At 39.5% G+C, this 17567-nt stretch overlaps 1 protein-coding gene across 1 annotated transcript in view; it reads left to right on the forward strand.

Moving 5' to 3' along the window:
• Positions 1-353: 353 nt before the first annotated feature.
• Positions 354-17567, forward strand: part of STAT4 (signal transducer and activator of transcription 4) — a 35861-nt gene continuing 18647 nt past the window's right edge. Inside the window, exons 1-5 of the mRNA XM_065637455.1 lie at positions 354-481; positions 2156-2300; positions 13672-13770; positions 14525-14617; positions 16905-16983. Coding sequence (XP_065493527.1) covers positions 354-481; positions 2156-2300; positions 13672-13770; positions 14525-14617; positions 16905-16983 — 544 coding nt within the window. The remainder of the gene's footprint in view (positions 482-2155; positions 2301-13671; positions 13771-14524; positions 14618-16904; positions 16984-17567) is intronic.

The raw sequence follows: 17567 nt of genomic DNA on the forward strand, positions 1-17567 counted from the left end.
CTACCACTATTTCATAAGAATAATTTTACCTGGATTTGAAAGAGATGCTGTGTAAAGCTCCCTGCTTTATAAGCATCAGACAGTGCCCCAAAACATTTAGATTAAGGAAGGAAATTGGTAGAGGTGCCCATCCATGAGTAAGAGCTTCAACCCCTTTTAATGGTCTTCTTCACTTTTCTCCCTCTTCCCTTTACCTGACTAACTTTAGCCAAGTACCATCCATTTTGAAAGACAGAATAAAGTATTAAGTATGTAATAAGAACTACAATGAAAATAACCAATTTATGCACTTTGGATTATTAATTTGTATTCACCTTTCAATGGCAAACATGTTTAATCTTTTCTTTTGCAGTATGTCCCAATGGAGTCAAGTTCAACAACTGGAAATAAAGTTTTTAGAGCAGGTAGACCAGTTCTATGATGATAACTTCCCCATGGAAATCCGGCATCTCCTCGCACAATGGATAGAAAGCCAAGATTGGTAGGATTAAATTTATTCCTTCTCTTATTATTTCAGTCATAAATAATTTTTTACTTATCTGGCAGATTTTAGCATGCTCATTTGTGAGCTGTGCAGGCACCTGCACTCCAAGAACAGTATTCCAGTAGTTCTGGATTTAGCATGTTGAACTGTCAAACTTTAAGTAATATCTGGAGGTGAGGTTTCATTTGAACTTACTACTAAACAAAAACCAATAAAAATGGTCTAGAAAATTAATGGTATTACAGGATTTTTGTAGAAAAAAAATAATACAAGTTAGTTTTCAATTGAAATGTTGCACATTGACCTCATGCAGCATAAAATGATTCATTTATCCAAAACTACATTTAAAGCTGGATATATAATTTTGCAGAACAAGACAGCCGGTTGCAGGAACTTTTCTCTAGAAGGTGAAATTATGCAAAAATTTAGATCAAATCCACTGGATAGTTACATTAAGAAAATTCAGAACTAAATGCCAAAAAAAGGTTTATATTAGTTGTACCAGATACATCTCAATTTTTCAAGCTAATTCCACAAGACTATTGCAAAAAAAATCTGGTAAGGAATATTATCTTTCCTTACAGTTTATAGCCAGTGTTTACGAGGCTATGGGAACATGAGCAACATCAAAATCTCCTTTTTGCAAGATTTACCAGGCATGTCTCAAACAGGCATCTGCCATTTGGAGGGCAAGGAGAATGTCCCAAGGACAAGGACGCCATGCAGTCCAAAGTCTATCTTCCTCTATTTTGTTTGCTAATGTTATCGACCTTCACCTACCAAACTGTTCCATAAACAGCAGAACCAGCAAAGCCTGTTTCTGCATGTTTTTGCATCCTCTGTCCCCTACATACCCTTCACCAGCAGCTTCAGAGGTTTCCTGTATCCCCAAATAGTTTGGCCGAGCGAAGGCTCATCTGGTGCCTGGTGTGACTGGCCATCTGGCTGTTGCCTCCTGGAGCAGGTTATTATTGCCGTTTTCCTCAGCGGAGGTGCTAATTTGGATCCTTCTCCTCTCCCAACCTGCCAGTTTTTGATGAAATTTGTAAGAACGCGCTGTCTTTTGGACTTTGAGCCCAGTGTCAACTTTGCCTGAAACTGGGCAGCAAATTCACAAACGATGTCTGTGCGACTGACAGAGTGAGAGGGACAGTATGCACAAGCCCTATTTGGAGGCTAAAAATATTTATATATTCACTGGACCAGAAACTAGAAAACGCTGGTTGTGTCCCCTCTGGGTGACCCTATAGCCCAGGGGTGTCAAACTCATTTTCACAGGGGGCCACATCAGCCTCGCGGTTGCCTTCAAAGGGCTGAATGTAATTTTAGGACTGGATAACTATAACTACTCCTACATTTATACAGTCCTGAAATTACATTCGGCCCTTTGAAGGCAACTGCGAGGCTGATGTGGCCCCCTGTGAAAATGAGTTTGACACCCCTGCAATAGCCTGTGCTAAGAACATCCTCACACTGTCTTAATAGCTGCATATCTACATGAACATAAATAAAATCAATTATTCACAAACCTCTAACTATATGCAAGTCACTGTATATTTAAAGCATTTTTTTGCTGCCTAGATTCCTAAATGGATTATGATTTTTCTGTACAGACAGAATGACACTTCTTACCATATTTTAAACACGCGTGGTTCTCCATTTGTTCTTTAGGGAGGCTGCGTCCAACAATGAAGCGATGGCAACGATCCTTTTACAGAATTTGCTGATACAGGTGGATGAACAGCTGGACCGGGTTTCACAGGAGAAGAATCTTCTCTTGATACACAACCTGAAAAGAATCAGAAAGCTGCTGCAGGTAGGTCATTCAGATGACAAATTGTGTATTCGTACTGGTTTCTAAAGGCAGTGCCCAACCTCTGTTGAACACCATTTGTTCTTGTGCACAGCTCAGAGCTGTCCTGACTGCTACAGACTCCAAGCAGCTATAGGAAGACCAAGCCTTTGGCAAGATAATTCAAAATAATAATACCACTGTCTGTTACTTTGTGGAACAACAATTCACATTTTAATGCACTCTGCTCAGATACAACAATGCTGTGGCTACTTAGCTCTAGGTGAATCTGTGTTTCACTCAGCTCTTAAAAATAATACTGTGTAGTGCTTATGGATGTTCATGTTTATTACAAACGTAATTATCACCTTTCAGACACATACAGATATTTCACTATGATTAGCTGTGGTTATCTCAGGAACAGACATGCATATTTTGGCCTTAAAGCAGTGCCCTGAAAAAGGAACTCCTGTAAATCATTAGCATGTTTGCCACTTTATGCTTAGCTGGGATTATTTGTTATGAATAGCTTAAAGGATTTTCCATTAGGCTTCTGCAAAATGATATTTATTTCGACTGGGTGAATGTTTCTCTAATAACTGGTTATCTAAGGCAAGGATTCTCAGACTTCCACTTCATTAGTCACCTACTTCCTGACATCTATCAGTCTTCTGCATAAAACAGATATGCATCTGAGTTTAATGAAAGTTTGGGGTTTTTTCTCTTCTTTGGTGGTGTTTTCCATTAGTACTTAAATGACAATTATATTGCTTGCAAAACATTTTCTTTCTTTTATATATATATATATATATATACACACACATATATACACACATACACACAGGTCTGGAAAATCCTAGCATGACCTTGCCAATTATTTTGTTCCCTTTATGGCTGTGTATCTTTCTATTCTTTATCCCTAATGGTGGCCTTTTAAAAATGTGACAATATTTCCATCGCTACCACTTTTTCTTCTGGTGTTATGCAAGCAGTCTCATGTAACTTGAAACTAAAGTTGCTTTTTATTACTTTTCTGGTTTGTGTAGCAGTACTATCCATAATTTCAGTACTACTAAAACCAGCACATTTACTCAACTGCTTTTGGAATTAAACACAGAAAGGTCAATCCTGTTATTTCTGGCATGGTCTTGGCACACTTTACCCCTGCAACAGACCTGTATCACCTTTGTAGAGGTATTTGCCCACAGTAGCATACACGTGGATGAGCATTTCAGGGCACTGAAACAAGCAGTTGCATTGGTGTATTCCTGACTTGAAAGATTGTGCGTTTTACAGTTAGACCATCACAATGTGCTCATCCAGAAGGACTGGTATACATTTACATACAGGCTCCACAAAATTAAAGTCTCTCGCTGTTTCTTCTTCTCTTTACACCATTTATTTTATTCTAAAATTTTTACTGCATGCTTTGGGAAATTTGGTGTACAGAGGCAAGTAACCAGGCCTTGAGCACACACATGCATGAGGCTACACAATAGTCAGTGTGAAAATGGCTGGAATTAAAGCCATTTCCTTTAAGTCCTGGCATGATTGGAAATTATATTATGACGTGCTTCCTGAAGAGCACAAAGCAAAGGAGGCTTATTCCAGAAAAGAGAGAGGTGAGTTTTAAGTGATTTCTGATTAAGTGGTTTCTCAGGTAGCAAGGATCTGAGTCACAATTCCAGAACAAGCCAAAACACTCAAGCATCCCTATAACAACTGTACAGCAAGGTTACAGCCACCACGTACTAGTTAGAATTGTAGAATCACAGAATAGTTTGGGTTGAAGGGACCTTCCAAGCTCACCCAGTGCCACCCCCGCCATGAGCAGGGCCATCTTCACCCAGATCAGGTTGCTCAGAGCCCCGTCCAGCCTGGCCTGGGATGTGTCCAGGGATGGGCCATCCACCACCTCTCTGGGCAACCTGGGCCAAAGTCTCACTACGCTAATGGTAAAAAAACAAATAACAAACAAACAAAAAAACCAAAACAAAAAATAAACAAACAAAAAACCCAAACCAAAACAACAAAACCAGCAACTCTTTCCATCACTAATAATGTTTGGCCTTTCTCCATTATATCAAGACCTCAGATAACCTGTATTTAGATTAAAAGCTACTCATTGAGTTTCAAAATTTGATTTCCAAAATGATTTCTATAGGCTGGAATAGGACCAGACTCTTGCACTGAGTTTTTTATTATTATTATTTTGGATAAAGCAAATAACTTAAACTATGTCTTTAAGAAATTTGTAACACAGGTATTTTGGATTTTTGTGTAAAATATGTTCTAAAAATTACAAGTTGCAACACAAGTGGTAAGTGCATTTTCAGCTAAAATATGGGCTGCATGTTCTATAGAGCTGCACAGCCTTGAGCTTCAGCTGTTCAGATTATTTCTTTATTAGTGAGGCAAGTACATCAGAAAAAAAATGCTATAGTAGTTGTCACCAGCTGTCATCTTATCCTTGTTGTTAACCGTCAGGCATTATTAATGGACTATGAGCTATACATGACACGCAGTACAGACAGTATCTGCTGTAATGTTCTTAAATTTGAGCAGGCAAATTATGTCATTATGGGTGTAATTTTTTTAAAGCATCACGGATTGTGTTTTATTGCTGAACATATGAGAAGTCTGGAACTGGGCATTTGGCTCCCACCCAGAGCTGGATGTGCTTGCAGACACCTAACTTGCGATTTGAGGTAGTTGTGACAGCTTCATGAGACAACGCCAGAAAAAGGCGACTGAAATATGGTGCCACAGTCCCTTTTGTCCCAACACACCACCTAGAGAAAGGTAAACTGGGAGGGTACCCTGTAAAACTAGCAAGATTTTTCACTGGCTTTACTGGAGGGAAGCCTGGGTCTCCTGAAGAGGAGAGGAAGCTGCATTTGTAAACATCTTTTCATTTTGCTGGTGGCTCTGGGAACAGCGTTGGTTTGGTTTTCTCTGAAGGCTGGTTACCAGGAGCCCACCTTCATCTCCGCTTTGCTCTCCAGCGCAAGCGCTGCTTCGAAATTTCACAACTCCCTCCTCTTCCTTCCCCTCTACACCACACACAGACATACAGGCACAGTGAGCATATACACACAAAACTCTTCAAACTCAACACATGATCTGAGCACAATGTTTGGGTGTTTTGAGCCAAATCGTGTTACAATTTTAAGCAGTACTTGTCAAATTAGCTAATGCTGGAAACCAGTGTTTATCACTAAATATGTGGAGTAGGCTGGTGAGCTATGGTATAGGTTCCTAAATACCATGACAATAGCAATAATAAAATAATTAAAATTAGCACACAAAAGCCATTCAAAAGCAATCTGTAGCATTCTTGAAAAGAGGCAAAATGAAGGACTGATGTATAACAAGAAATACAACAGCCAGAGAAGTGGAAGCAATGCACGCTTTACAAATGGCTTGTGCAGCTGTTTGCTGAACAGCAAAGGACTTGTTAGGATCAAGATTCCTGGTGCTGTTACTCAATCTAGAGAGAATTATGCCTATGAGTTACTGGCACTGCAGCTGAGCACACCCCATCCGAAAGATCTCCCTGGGATTCATTTTGTTGTCATAAAATGGAGAAAATGTTTTATTCTGAGCTTCACCTGAGACATCTTTATGTAAACATCTTAGTTGTGCCACAAAAATATCAGTGGAAGAAGTGAGAACTTGCCTGCCTCATACTTGCAATACAAAGATTTGGGCAATTTTAGGTGTTGGGAAGGGCAAAGAGCAGAAGTCTTAGTGGGAAGACAGGTCTACCTGGCAATTTAGACTACTGGGACAATCCCTATTCTCTCATCGTTAGAGAAATAACTACAGAATGTGGCATTTCTGCTCAGACCACTGACATTTCCAAAATTGTCTTGAGGCAAAAAGAAACATTGACCTGAAACAGGCAATTTGACAAAATTACAAGCACTTGAAAAAGTGCTGAGAAACTGAGCTAAGGAGCTGAGGTTACTGCTAGCTCTCAACTTGCTTCTCTATTTCTTGCTTTCATTGAAACATCACTTCCTGACATTAATCTGGTACAAATGCAGATATTATATTAAAATCAGGGTCAGTGTTTTAAGGTTAAAATCCTTCATATTTACATCTTACCTTATTATTACTTTTACTTCTCTAGTCAGTAAATTAGATTCATTTTTATAGTAGAGCAGCCTTTGTGGCTGTGAATTTTTGTGGGAGACAGCACGTCACAGGCACTTGCTAAGGTTAAATTCTCTGTCCATCTCCTGCCCCCCACAGCAGTGGTTCTGGAAAGGGATGAGAAGAGAAAATGTTTGGAGGCAGCAGGGGAGGGAAGGGGGAAAACTATGTCTGTGATTCTTTCTCCCGTTTAAAGCCTCGATGGAGAAAAGCAGAGCAGATTAGTCACGAGGAGATGGTTTGTGCTGCTGCTGCCATGACAACAAAGCATAAAGGGCAGATGTTCAGCTTGGAAGAGCTGCCGATCACTTCTAGGAACCAAATCACAGATGCAACAGTCTACATGACCTCCACCTGTGAACAACTACATCTTAGTTTTCAGAAGGAATGTTTATAAATGACTCACGTGCCAAAACCTTTGGTTCGGGGAGAGCAGCCGGGCTGCAGTGTCCCTGGGGAGCCAAGGCTGTGGGTCTCTGAGTAACACAACGACGTTCCCCTCAGGGATGTTCTTCCCCCCCAGTACTAAGCTGGAAATTTGGAGCACTCGGCAGGTACCTGCTAGACGAGGTGCAGCTCCGTGGGGTGTAGCCCGGCCTGTGTGTGGGCTCAGGTGAGCTCCCAGGAACCGAGCAGCAATGGGGACACCACAGCTACATCAGGAAAAAGCAGAAATCCTCAGAATTGTCCTCCTCACGATTGTACGTCTCATTTATGCTCTAGTCCCAAGATAACTTTTGAAAGCAATCCCTTCTCATTAATGGCAACACGCATCTTTGTCACATCACTGTTTACAGTATTCAGGAGAAAATCCGATCACAATGAATCTTCCTTTATAAAAGTGAAATAACAGCTTTCAGGAATAGGAAGAAGTGCTACGCTGCTCATTTGCCATTGAAGCCTGAGTTAATTAATATACTGTGTGCTCTAGGGAACATTTTGCTGAAAATGATGTATGTTCATGGTATTCATTTAATACTCACGGCAGATTCTCAGGTATCGGTGAACTTTACCCACTTGGCAGGGAGGATTCTGCCTGAAGGAGCAGGTCTTTGAGCAGACCACGAACATCTTGGGCCAGGCTTACCAAGGGAGAGGTCAGGCAGAACCACCAGATTTGCCAATTCACACCAACCAATTATAGGAAAACAAGCTTTTGGAAGCACTATGACGTTGGGAAATAATACTTTAGTTGTATTTCTTCCTCCTACACAGCCCTATTTTTTAACAGAACGATCTGGAAGAACATCTAAAAGTATCTTCTGTCAGCCTAATCAACATATATTAACATCGTGGCACTTCATTCAAAAAAATTCACTCTGTTTCTCAGTAGCACAAACAAATAGCCTGTTACTTTACATGATGCTACTTCTATAACGGTAAAACAGTAGCGCATTCCTGATTCTGTTTCAGGTTCTCGGTTATACAGCACAGCCTGTTTCCATCTGTAATGAGAACGGAACATCTTTGTGCTTCTCCAAAGAGAACTAAAGCAAACTTATAAAGTTTTTTACTTTAGTTCAGGTGACTGTTTACGCAAGTCACTGCACCAGAAAGGTACATGCACAAGGAATCCTAAGATTGTTTATTTTGGTGCAACAAAGAAAATGGAGAAAATAGCATCAGATCAGAAATGGGACATCCCAGTTGGTACTTCACAAGTATTTCTAATAAGCACTGTGCTGAGAATCACTTGTGAAGAATGGAAACAGATGATGTTTAAGTTGCAGTTTCCTGTTAAAACTTACAAGGTGAAAATAGAACAAAATAGAGAAAGTTTCTACTGTACCACAGAAAATCCATTTTAAAATGTTATTTACCTGCATTTTGCACTCATATAACCTATCTGATCAAAAAAGCAACAATACATCCTGCTGTGTAATAAAATACGGCTTGGTTTTTTGTATTAGCACCTTAAACCCAGTGAGTTTTCTAGTTCCACCATTAAAGCTGCTTACAAATGAGGAACCCCGCACAGAAGTCTGTGCTAAAGCAGCTGTGTTAGTGACCACTGGCTGGTGATGGCACATCAGCTAACACAGATTTTTAAAAATGCTTGACACAAGACTGAAAAAATGTTACTTATTAGAAGTAAAATATTTTAACTTCCTAGTTATTATTTGAAGAATGTAACTGAAAAATTATAAACGTTTCAGTTTTGTTTTGTAGAAGGAATAAAAGAGCTCACAACAGAAGCTGGAAAAAAAAAAAAGCAATCAACGTCTTGTGGGCTTTGTTCATTCTGGAGTATTAAGGGTCCAGTTGCAGTCAAACATTTGCCTGGGAGATTAGTTAATAATTCTCAGGTCTTTGTGTCCAGAAGATGAACTAAAAAAAAAATTTTATCAATCAATCAATCAATCAATCAGTCTTCTCTCCCCTCTGCTGTTTTACCTTTTTTCATGGAGAATACTGTACTTTTATTTATTCTGAAAACAATCTCATTTAAATAAACAAGTCCAATTATGAGATCTGCAGCCATATATTTTCTGTAGCAGTATCTCACTCCACCTGCTGAGAAATCTGCTGTTCCTGGACTACTTTTAGTGTCCATTGGGAGAGACTCAGCGGTTGAATTTGGGGGCAAAATGGGGGATGGAAATAAAAGATGTCTGTCTTCACAGCTTATTCATGGTGCCTTTACAGCCTTGCCTGTTGCAATTTACTTACACATGCCATCCCCGCTCCATCCCCCAATTACATTCTTTTGGAAGTTATGCAAAACACAAAAAGAGAAAAGCAGAACTACAACATTGCAGACATATGTCTGAGGATGTCCCACACATCATTGTCTAAAACAATGAGGTTGCCTTAAATTTCTCTCATGTATTTTGAGAGGGGGAAGGGGAAATCTAAAAATAAAAGTCTAACAAGAGCAGTCTAAATAGATAGTGTCACAGGTACTTCCTCTAAAAGACCCAGATAAAACAGAGCCACTTCTCTATTAGAAAAAAGATATTTTCAGTAAGAATGCCACCCGTTTAAATACAGACTTTCAAAAAAGTCCCAACCACTTTACCTATATCAGCGTATCACAAGGACTGACTCTTTCTCGCTATTCTAGTGCTGACTTTATTAGATTTTCTGTCTGGATGCATAAACAAAAGTAAAAAACAAATCAAGGCAAAAATGTTGTTTACCATATTTGAAGGTGAAAACGGGAAATGCACGTATGGTTATGCCTTCCCACCCACACATTTCTTTGAGATACACAACTATAACAAAGTTGTTTTTCTTTCAAAAATAAAATGTTCGAGAAAAGGTTTTCTTCCTCCCTGGTTTTTTTTTTACATGAAAGTTGAAAGATCAGCTTATCTAGAAAGATGCTGAATATCACACTTAGTAAAATAAGCATAATCACAAGTGAGCAACAGGGTAGGAAATGTATTTTTCCTTGACTGGTAACCCTGTTTCCTATCTCTCCATGTCGCACCTCCTTTCCATCAGCTTCTTTAAATATTCATTCAACTTCAACAAATACATCAGTCATACTAGTTAACAGTTCCATGCCTCCAGTAAAGCTCTTATTGTACACAATTAAAAAGCTCAAGCAGGGCTTTTTCAGCAGAACCAAGAAAAAAAAAAATACAGCTGATGTTTACGGTAGTTAAAAAAAATTTAAAAAAAAAATAGTGGGGAAAACCCAATCAAGTTCTGAAGCACTTTTTTCAGAATTAGACAGCACTAAAACCTACTCAAGTCCGGGAGATAACCAGGTAAACCCCTGACTGACTTTCTAAAGGTTGCACTGCACATCCTTCCACATTACAAGTAGAGATCAACAGCCATTAATTCCTAATCCTCTACTTTAAGCACTGAAAACAGACTCAGGATGCTCAAGTAGTGGCTATATAGTATTCATTTACAGATGTGCACAGTATATAGAGACCTTTGACACATGAAAAGAAAGCTGGGCAATATTCCTGTGGTTAGAAGTGATCCACTTGGCGGAGCTGCCCACAGGAAAATAAGCTAAATTTCGGAAACTTAAAAAAATGGGAAGAAGAGTAGGAGAATGAATCTGTCTTCTAAATGTCTTCATCTCAGGAAAAACAGTAAATTTCAGATACTAAAACTGACAGTTGTTTAGTGTTCTTTTTAAAAGCACGTGTGTTTTAGTGTCATGATATGCATTTTAAAGTTTTTCCATGATGTCACAACTTAGAGAATCAAATCTTGCATTCCCAGCCACTGTTTCATGCATCCTAACATACCCCAAATATTTCAAGCTGTTTTAAAATTTGGCTAAAGGGTCTAAACCCTCCACACTATAATGTATAAATTGTTTTGGTTTGTTTGTTTTTGCGTGTTTTGGGGTTTTTTTTTGTGTGATTTTTTTTTGTTTTGTTTTTGTTGTTGTTGTTTTGGTTTGTTTGGTTGGTTTGGGTTTTGTTGTTGTTGTTTTTCTCCCAGAAATGCTGCATTGTTTTTCTCCATGATCTAGTAAGATACTATCACAACAGCTGGAGCAGCCACAGCGCGTGCTGGGTGGTGGTAGGAAAGTTTTCTCCTGAGGAAATGTCATCAGCATTCAGAGAAAATTTTCACCTGTTCGGAATGAAAGTTTAATCTCCTCCATTTGCTTAAATTTAGCATCATGCTGGTAGTTGTTGAGAAGATGACAGTCCAAATAAGATCATTTATTGTTTGTTGTAAATCATGACATGGAAGTCCTCATCAAAGCGGAAGGGAGGAGAAAGAAAATTTCTAAGAACAACCAAATTACAGTAATGTTAGCAGATAAGACTAATGTTTTGATTTGAAACTTCAGGTGTAAAGTGAATCCTCAGTTTCTCTTTGTTAGTATTTATCAAAAGATGATTGTAAGTTTTCTCTATCTAAACTTAATAAAACAGTTTTGCATAACTACAGAATCCACACCCTTTCTCCTTTCCTGGCTGCCGATGCTCATGTCACACTAAGTAAGAATTCCCCTATCTCAAGCCTTTTTTTGATTAAATTTCCTTTATTTTCCAACTATACTGCTCTTTCAATGATGGGAAATAATTTTCAGTTAGTCATTCAAATGATAATAAGGGAATACCGGGTGGCACATTCTGAAGTCAAATTACCTCTGCAGATCCATCATTATTCCAGCTTTTGTCAGGAAGGTGGGTGGCAGTTTCTCCACCAACTTCCTCGGTGTCTGTTCAAACCGAATCAAATGGAGTTGAGCAAACACCAGACAGGCCCAAGTATGGGAATCACTACAGGCACAGCTTATAACTAGAGCTTTACGAGTTAGAGAAGAAAGGGAGGGAGGAAAAAAAAAGTGAATTTCCACTTCATCTCTTGATTCAGATGGTTTTCTCTTAATGAAACAAAGAAAATGATAGAGAGAAAGAGCTTTTAAAGTTTTGCGTATGAATAGTATCTAGAAATGCTAGGAAAGTCCCCAATACCTGGCATTTTTTCTGGGGGATTTTAAACCATCCCACTGTCAGAAGAAGTGCCTCTTCTACATAAATGCATTTTCCAGCTACAAGAAGGGATTTTTCTTTCTTCTTGAGTTTGTTAAATAGCTTTTGTTTGACTCCTTTTTGTCACAGGGCAAAGACAAAGGGCAACCATCAAACCTTAGAGTGCTCCAATTCTGTCGGGCAGTGGTAAGCCAGGACTAAACACTCCTCGGGCTTTGTAGTGTGGTATGGACCTCATTATATGAGCATCTATGTGGAAGGTGGGACCTTGTTTTACTGGCCAAAAAAAAATAACAGCAACAAGCAGAAATAAGCAGACATTAATTGAGGAATTAATATGCACATCGGTGGGTTTACTCTACTCACAGATTTCTCACCACAGCTTTCATCCTCAAGCATTATTAAAACCAGGAATTCTTTTTTCTCTCCTCTAGTCGGGGTGCCAATAGATGAGACCAGCTTAGGGATACCACTCACCGCAACAGAAACAAGGCAGGACGGCCAGGAGAATAAGCATTTGTTTGCAATTAATTTTCTCCAGCTGCTGCTGCTGGACCCTACCACTACCTTACTTCTCCATGAAGCTCCACCCCATCTGCAGGAAGATCGTAGCCATTTCCCACATTCCCTTCCCAAAGTTACATCCTGATGCTACGCAAAGACAGGGAGTGCTGAGTGTTTCATCAGAGACAATGTGTTCTGGGGTAGTGTTACCATTTCTTTTTTCCAGAGAAACTCCTAAAAATCAGTCTAGTTCATAACTGTCATAGTAATAGCTGGAATATAGAAGCAGCATGTTCACATTTCTATCAGATGTGTTCACACCCATGTTTCCAATACAACAATTGGTATGAGATATCAAAGGAAAATAGAGCATTGGTTTAAGTATGTATAAACTTATTGTCGCATTCAGAGAAAGCAAGAATAAATGAAGTTCCGAGTGGCAGGAAAATATGATGAGAATAAAAACTAATCAGAAAGAGGGGAAAATAGAAAAAGTCCAAAATGGAAACCGTACAGGAAAAATAAAATTAACTGGATTAATTCTAACAAGTGGCTGAAAACTGTATGAGCACTGAATAAATGAATGATACGTGAATACCGAACAAAAGGCATGAAGGATATTGAGAAACGCTGAACAAATACATCACTGTGAAAGATGCTGCTCGAGAGTCCTCGGTCATTCCAATAAATACAGCACAAACCAATATTTGTTCAAATTGTGCCCAGTCCTCAGTCACACATCAGCAATTCTGCACCTTGCTTATGGTGGTGTAAAAATAGAGACTTTTTTTGTTCTTTGGCTTGAGGCAAGAGCTGCTTCTTCCTTCATCTTAGGCATGATAGTTATGGAAGGATAAAAAATATTCATAGACATTAAACTTTAGGTCTTGTGCTTTATGCTGGGGAGGCTTTTCTGCTTGCATCATTACCGTATTGATACGCTAACCATTTTTTTGTTGGCAGAAGTGCTACATGCTACTGAAAATGGAAGACATGATAAAATCGTGCACAGAACAGGCTGACAGGAAAGCCCTTTCAAAACAGCTGTGTTAGCAGCAGAGCAATTTGATCTCCAAATCATGTATATCTCCGAGTTGTATCTTTATAATCTCTGCGGAACCTTGTTAAGAATATTTTATGACAATGGCACAAACTGCTGCTGCACGGCCAGGCTGAACCAGCACTAAGAAAGGTCAAGAGCAGCATCGGAGTCTCTTCACGCCACTGCTTGTAGACACCAAAACACGTTGTGATTGCCAGAGGGACACCCTGAATTCTGAATCTTTAAAAGTTGTATTTCCTTGTGCTTGCAGGGCAAATATCATGGTAATCCCATGCATATAGCAGTAATCATCTCCAACTGTTTAAGAGAAGAACGAAGAATATTGGCTGCAGCTAGCATGCCTGTACAGGTAATGAATTATATTTTGTTAATCTGCTTACATGCTTTGAGGACCAAATCCCGTCCTCTTGTTCCAGCGGAGTGATTTGTGTGCACGAGGAGTTGCCAAATGATGCCCTTTAAACTCACGTTTGTACTTCTTTAGTGGCTCTACTGCCGCAAACATTGCTATAAGTGTTACAGCTAATCTTCAAAGACATTAATCTGTGGGAAGGGCTTGAAAAAGTTTATTCTTTGCAAATATATTTTAAATTATGCAACGCATCAATTAATATTAATTATGCAGTGCAAAAGACATTCCATCTGATATGGTACAAAGGCATTGATAGTTTTCACTTTTGAAGAAATAAACTTTAAAATTACATATAAAACTTATTTTGGGGAAATTGTTACGTGGTTAAAACCCAGACGGAATTTTTAAGTCAAATGTGTTCTTTTTAATCATCTGGGGATATAATACATATTCTCATATGAGCATTGTGACATGGGTCTTTTTCAGAAATCTAATAATCTATCGTTCAGTTTCTTGAATTTCCTAGATATTTAATGTTTGCAGTATACGCACACCCTTTCACCTTCTGGATTTCAAAGTTAAAGCAGCGTGTTTTTCAGATCTGTGGAACTAAACAGCTTTGTCTGCATCAGCCTTCAGCCAGTTGAAGACCAGTTTCTCAGTCCCCTCCCTATGCGGGAACAGTATGCGCCATACAGTTACAATCACTCATTATTCCTCATCCCCCTGTTATTTGTTCCGTGTGTTCCAGGGGCCACTGGAGAAGTCTCTGCAGAACTCCGTGGTTTCGGAACGACAACGGAACGTAGAACACAAAGTGTCAGCCATCAAGAACAGCGCTCAGGTATTTTTTTTGTCCTGTTTGCTGTTTATGCAGCCATGATTTTCATACACACCTGAACTATCTTTAAGCTGGGTTGCACAAATAGTTTTGATGACAAGCTGCACCAACCATTTTCCATTCTTCTGAGGACCTCAGTCCAGACCAGCTACTCAGGACATACCTGCATGCTCAGGTTTTCACAGCTGCTCTGGGTTCAGTGTGAGAGCTCCCTATTTTAAAGCTATCACACTCATCCCTATGCAGACCACCAAGTGCAAGAAAAACATACCTACTGTCTCTAATAATATGTGGGGTTCAGTCGATGTATTCCTGTAACTTTACCTCTTTCAGTTGGGCCAGCAGTAGCTACCCTTCGGGACCTCCAAATCATGTACCGAGACTGTCATAAAGCTGAAAGCCACCTGACATAATTACATGTTTTGGAGACATGAGAGGAGAAGAACACTGGGAGCTGATGCTAACGATTCTCCAGGAGATTCCTACACAGGGCAGAGCCAAACCTGTAGCTGTGTCCCACAGAGACTTTGAAAGCTCAGGCCTTGAATACCCGCCCATTCAGTTCAAGGCCAGATAAGAATTCAGATTATTTGTGGCCTTTGTGCTGTCCCACCTCTCCTTTCAGCTTTGCAGCAGCCTCAGTGCAGAAGTCCCTGGGCCACTCAGGAGCAACACTTCTGGTATACTGGACAGAGGTCCTAGTAGTGTCCTCTCATCAGTGTCTCCCCACATGTGGAAGAAGGGTTAGAGAGATGAAACCACCTATGAGGACAGGCTGGGAGAGCTGGGACTGTTCAGCCTGGAGAAGAGAAGGTTCCACAGAGACCTTATTGCGGCATTTCCGTACTTAAAAGGAGACTATAAGAACGATGGGGACAAACTTTTTAGCAGGGCCTATTGCAATAGGACAAGGGGTGATGGTTTTAAACTAGAGGACGGGATATTCAGGCTGGACATGAGGAAGACATTTTTGCCCCTGAGGGTGGTGAGACCCTGGCCCAGGTTGCCCAGAGAGGTGGTGGATGCCCCATCCCTGGAGACATCCCAGGCCAGGCTGGACGGGGCTCTGAGCAACCTGAGCTGGGTGAAGATGGCCCTGCTCATGGCAGGGGTGGCACTGGGTGAGCTTGGAAGGTCCCTTCCAACCCAAACCATTCTGTGATGCTATGAAACCCTTAAAAGGATAAAGCTAGCTTTAGAAGAATGTGATGCTAGATCTCTATCTACGTATAAAGTTGTAAGAGTTGCAGAGCAAAACCAAAGCTGCAACCCAGCAGCAGCCGACCATGCTGCTCCTTCTGCCTGGAGGAGAAGCACAGACATCCCTGGAAAAACTGAAAATGAGAATGGTTTCTAGAGACAAGGGGGTTTTTAGCAGGTAATTAAGTTGAACACAGAAATCAGCCAGTTCCTTGTGTATGTAATTTCATATCTTACACATATAATTTAAATGTTTAGTCTCCAAAATAAAGAGGAAACGGAAAGGGCTGATTCTGTGTGTCCTAATTTAGCGAGTGAGGTTTCTTGGGTTTTTTTCACAGACATTGAACATGCATATCTCAGGGAACTAAAAAGGATTGTTTATGAGTTGTTGGCAGAATCAAGGTTTCCTATGAAACAAACCTTTGAAGCAAAACAGATTATTTCCTACAGTTTTGTTTTTCTTCTTTTGATGTGTATTTTCTTTGTATTACCATTGTTTGGTTACTAGAAAACACCTTCTAAACTTTTTGCAGTACATATGAAAACAAGCCCTTGCAAAAAGCCAAAGCAGCAAGAATGTTTCATTTCTTTACCCAAAATCTTAAGTAATTCTCTAAATAAAATATCTGAGCTCTGCTCCCATCTTGGGCTCCACCTTTCTTGGCTTTGCACATTCCATTCCAATTTCCAGTAAGTCAATGCAAAATTATCCATTTGCCCTGCTTTAAAGGTCCAAGAAGAAAGTTAAATTACTGGCATATTAATTTCAGTTTATCTCAGGGAAAATGTAATCATTCTTACTTTCCAGTACGTCATTGCATCAACTACTGTTTGACTGTGGGAGAGAGGATAATAGTTGGCTTTCTGAGCAGGTAAAATAAATACGGAGTTATAAATATGCACTTTTAATTCAATTGTCTTTTTAAAAGTTTACAAGTTAGTAAACCAGACCTCCTAAAACTGTTTAGGGATTTTCAATTTATAGGAAAGGAAAGTACTACATTATGCATTTGTCCCTCACAAAACAAACTCCTTTTTATGTCACTGTGAATATCCAAATAATTTTACTTTCTTTTCCCTGGGAAAGATGACTGATCAAGATGTCAAATACTTGGAAGACTTGCAAGACGAATTTGACTTCAGGTATAAAACAATACAAAGCTTAGGTAAGAGTTTTTGTAATACTTTTTAGGTTCTCTAGGAAATGGCTGATTCCACAGACCTCAGTGTCAGGAGTTTTTTTGAGCATTACCTCAGATAATATATGTAAACATAAACCCCAGATTTTTAGTTTATATAAAGTTATAGTCTTGGACCACAATTACTTTTGGGATTAAGAGGGTTAATAGGATCTTGTTAAGCAAGTATAGTAATTTTCTGTAGATAAGTTGCATAATGGCATGAAAAGTAGTAGTTTTCTTAATTTAAATAACCTATTTTTCAATTTCTTCGCCTTGGACATGGCCCTTCCTTGGCAGGATGTAGAAGAGCCTCTTATTTCCCAGAGTTGAGTTGTTCAGAAGTGATTTTTTTAGCCTCTAACTTGGCTTTCTGTTCTTTTTTTGACCGCAGTGGTGATAACCAGCTGGTAAGCACTCTGAATGCATGTTTGACCAGCCTGCGATGGTTGAGATCTGCACACAGCAACAGCCCTGGCAGGATCTCTTTCAGAAAAGAAACTGAGGTCCACTTGTGTCAGCCCAGATATCTTCATATTATCTCCCTTTGAACAAGCAAAGATATTGGGCTT

Source organism: Caloenas nicobarica, chromosome 6 (genome assembly GCF_036013445.1).
Source record: "Caloenas nicobarica isolate bCalNic1 chromosome 6, bCalNic1.hap1, whole genome shotgun sequence".
Classification (NCBI taxonomy): domain Eukaryota; kingdom Metazoa; phylum Chordata; class Aves; order Columbiformes; family Columbidae; genus Caloenas; species Caloenas nicobarica.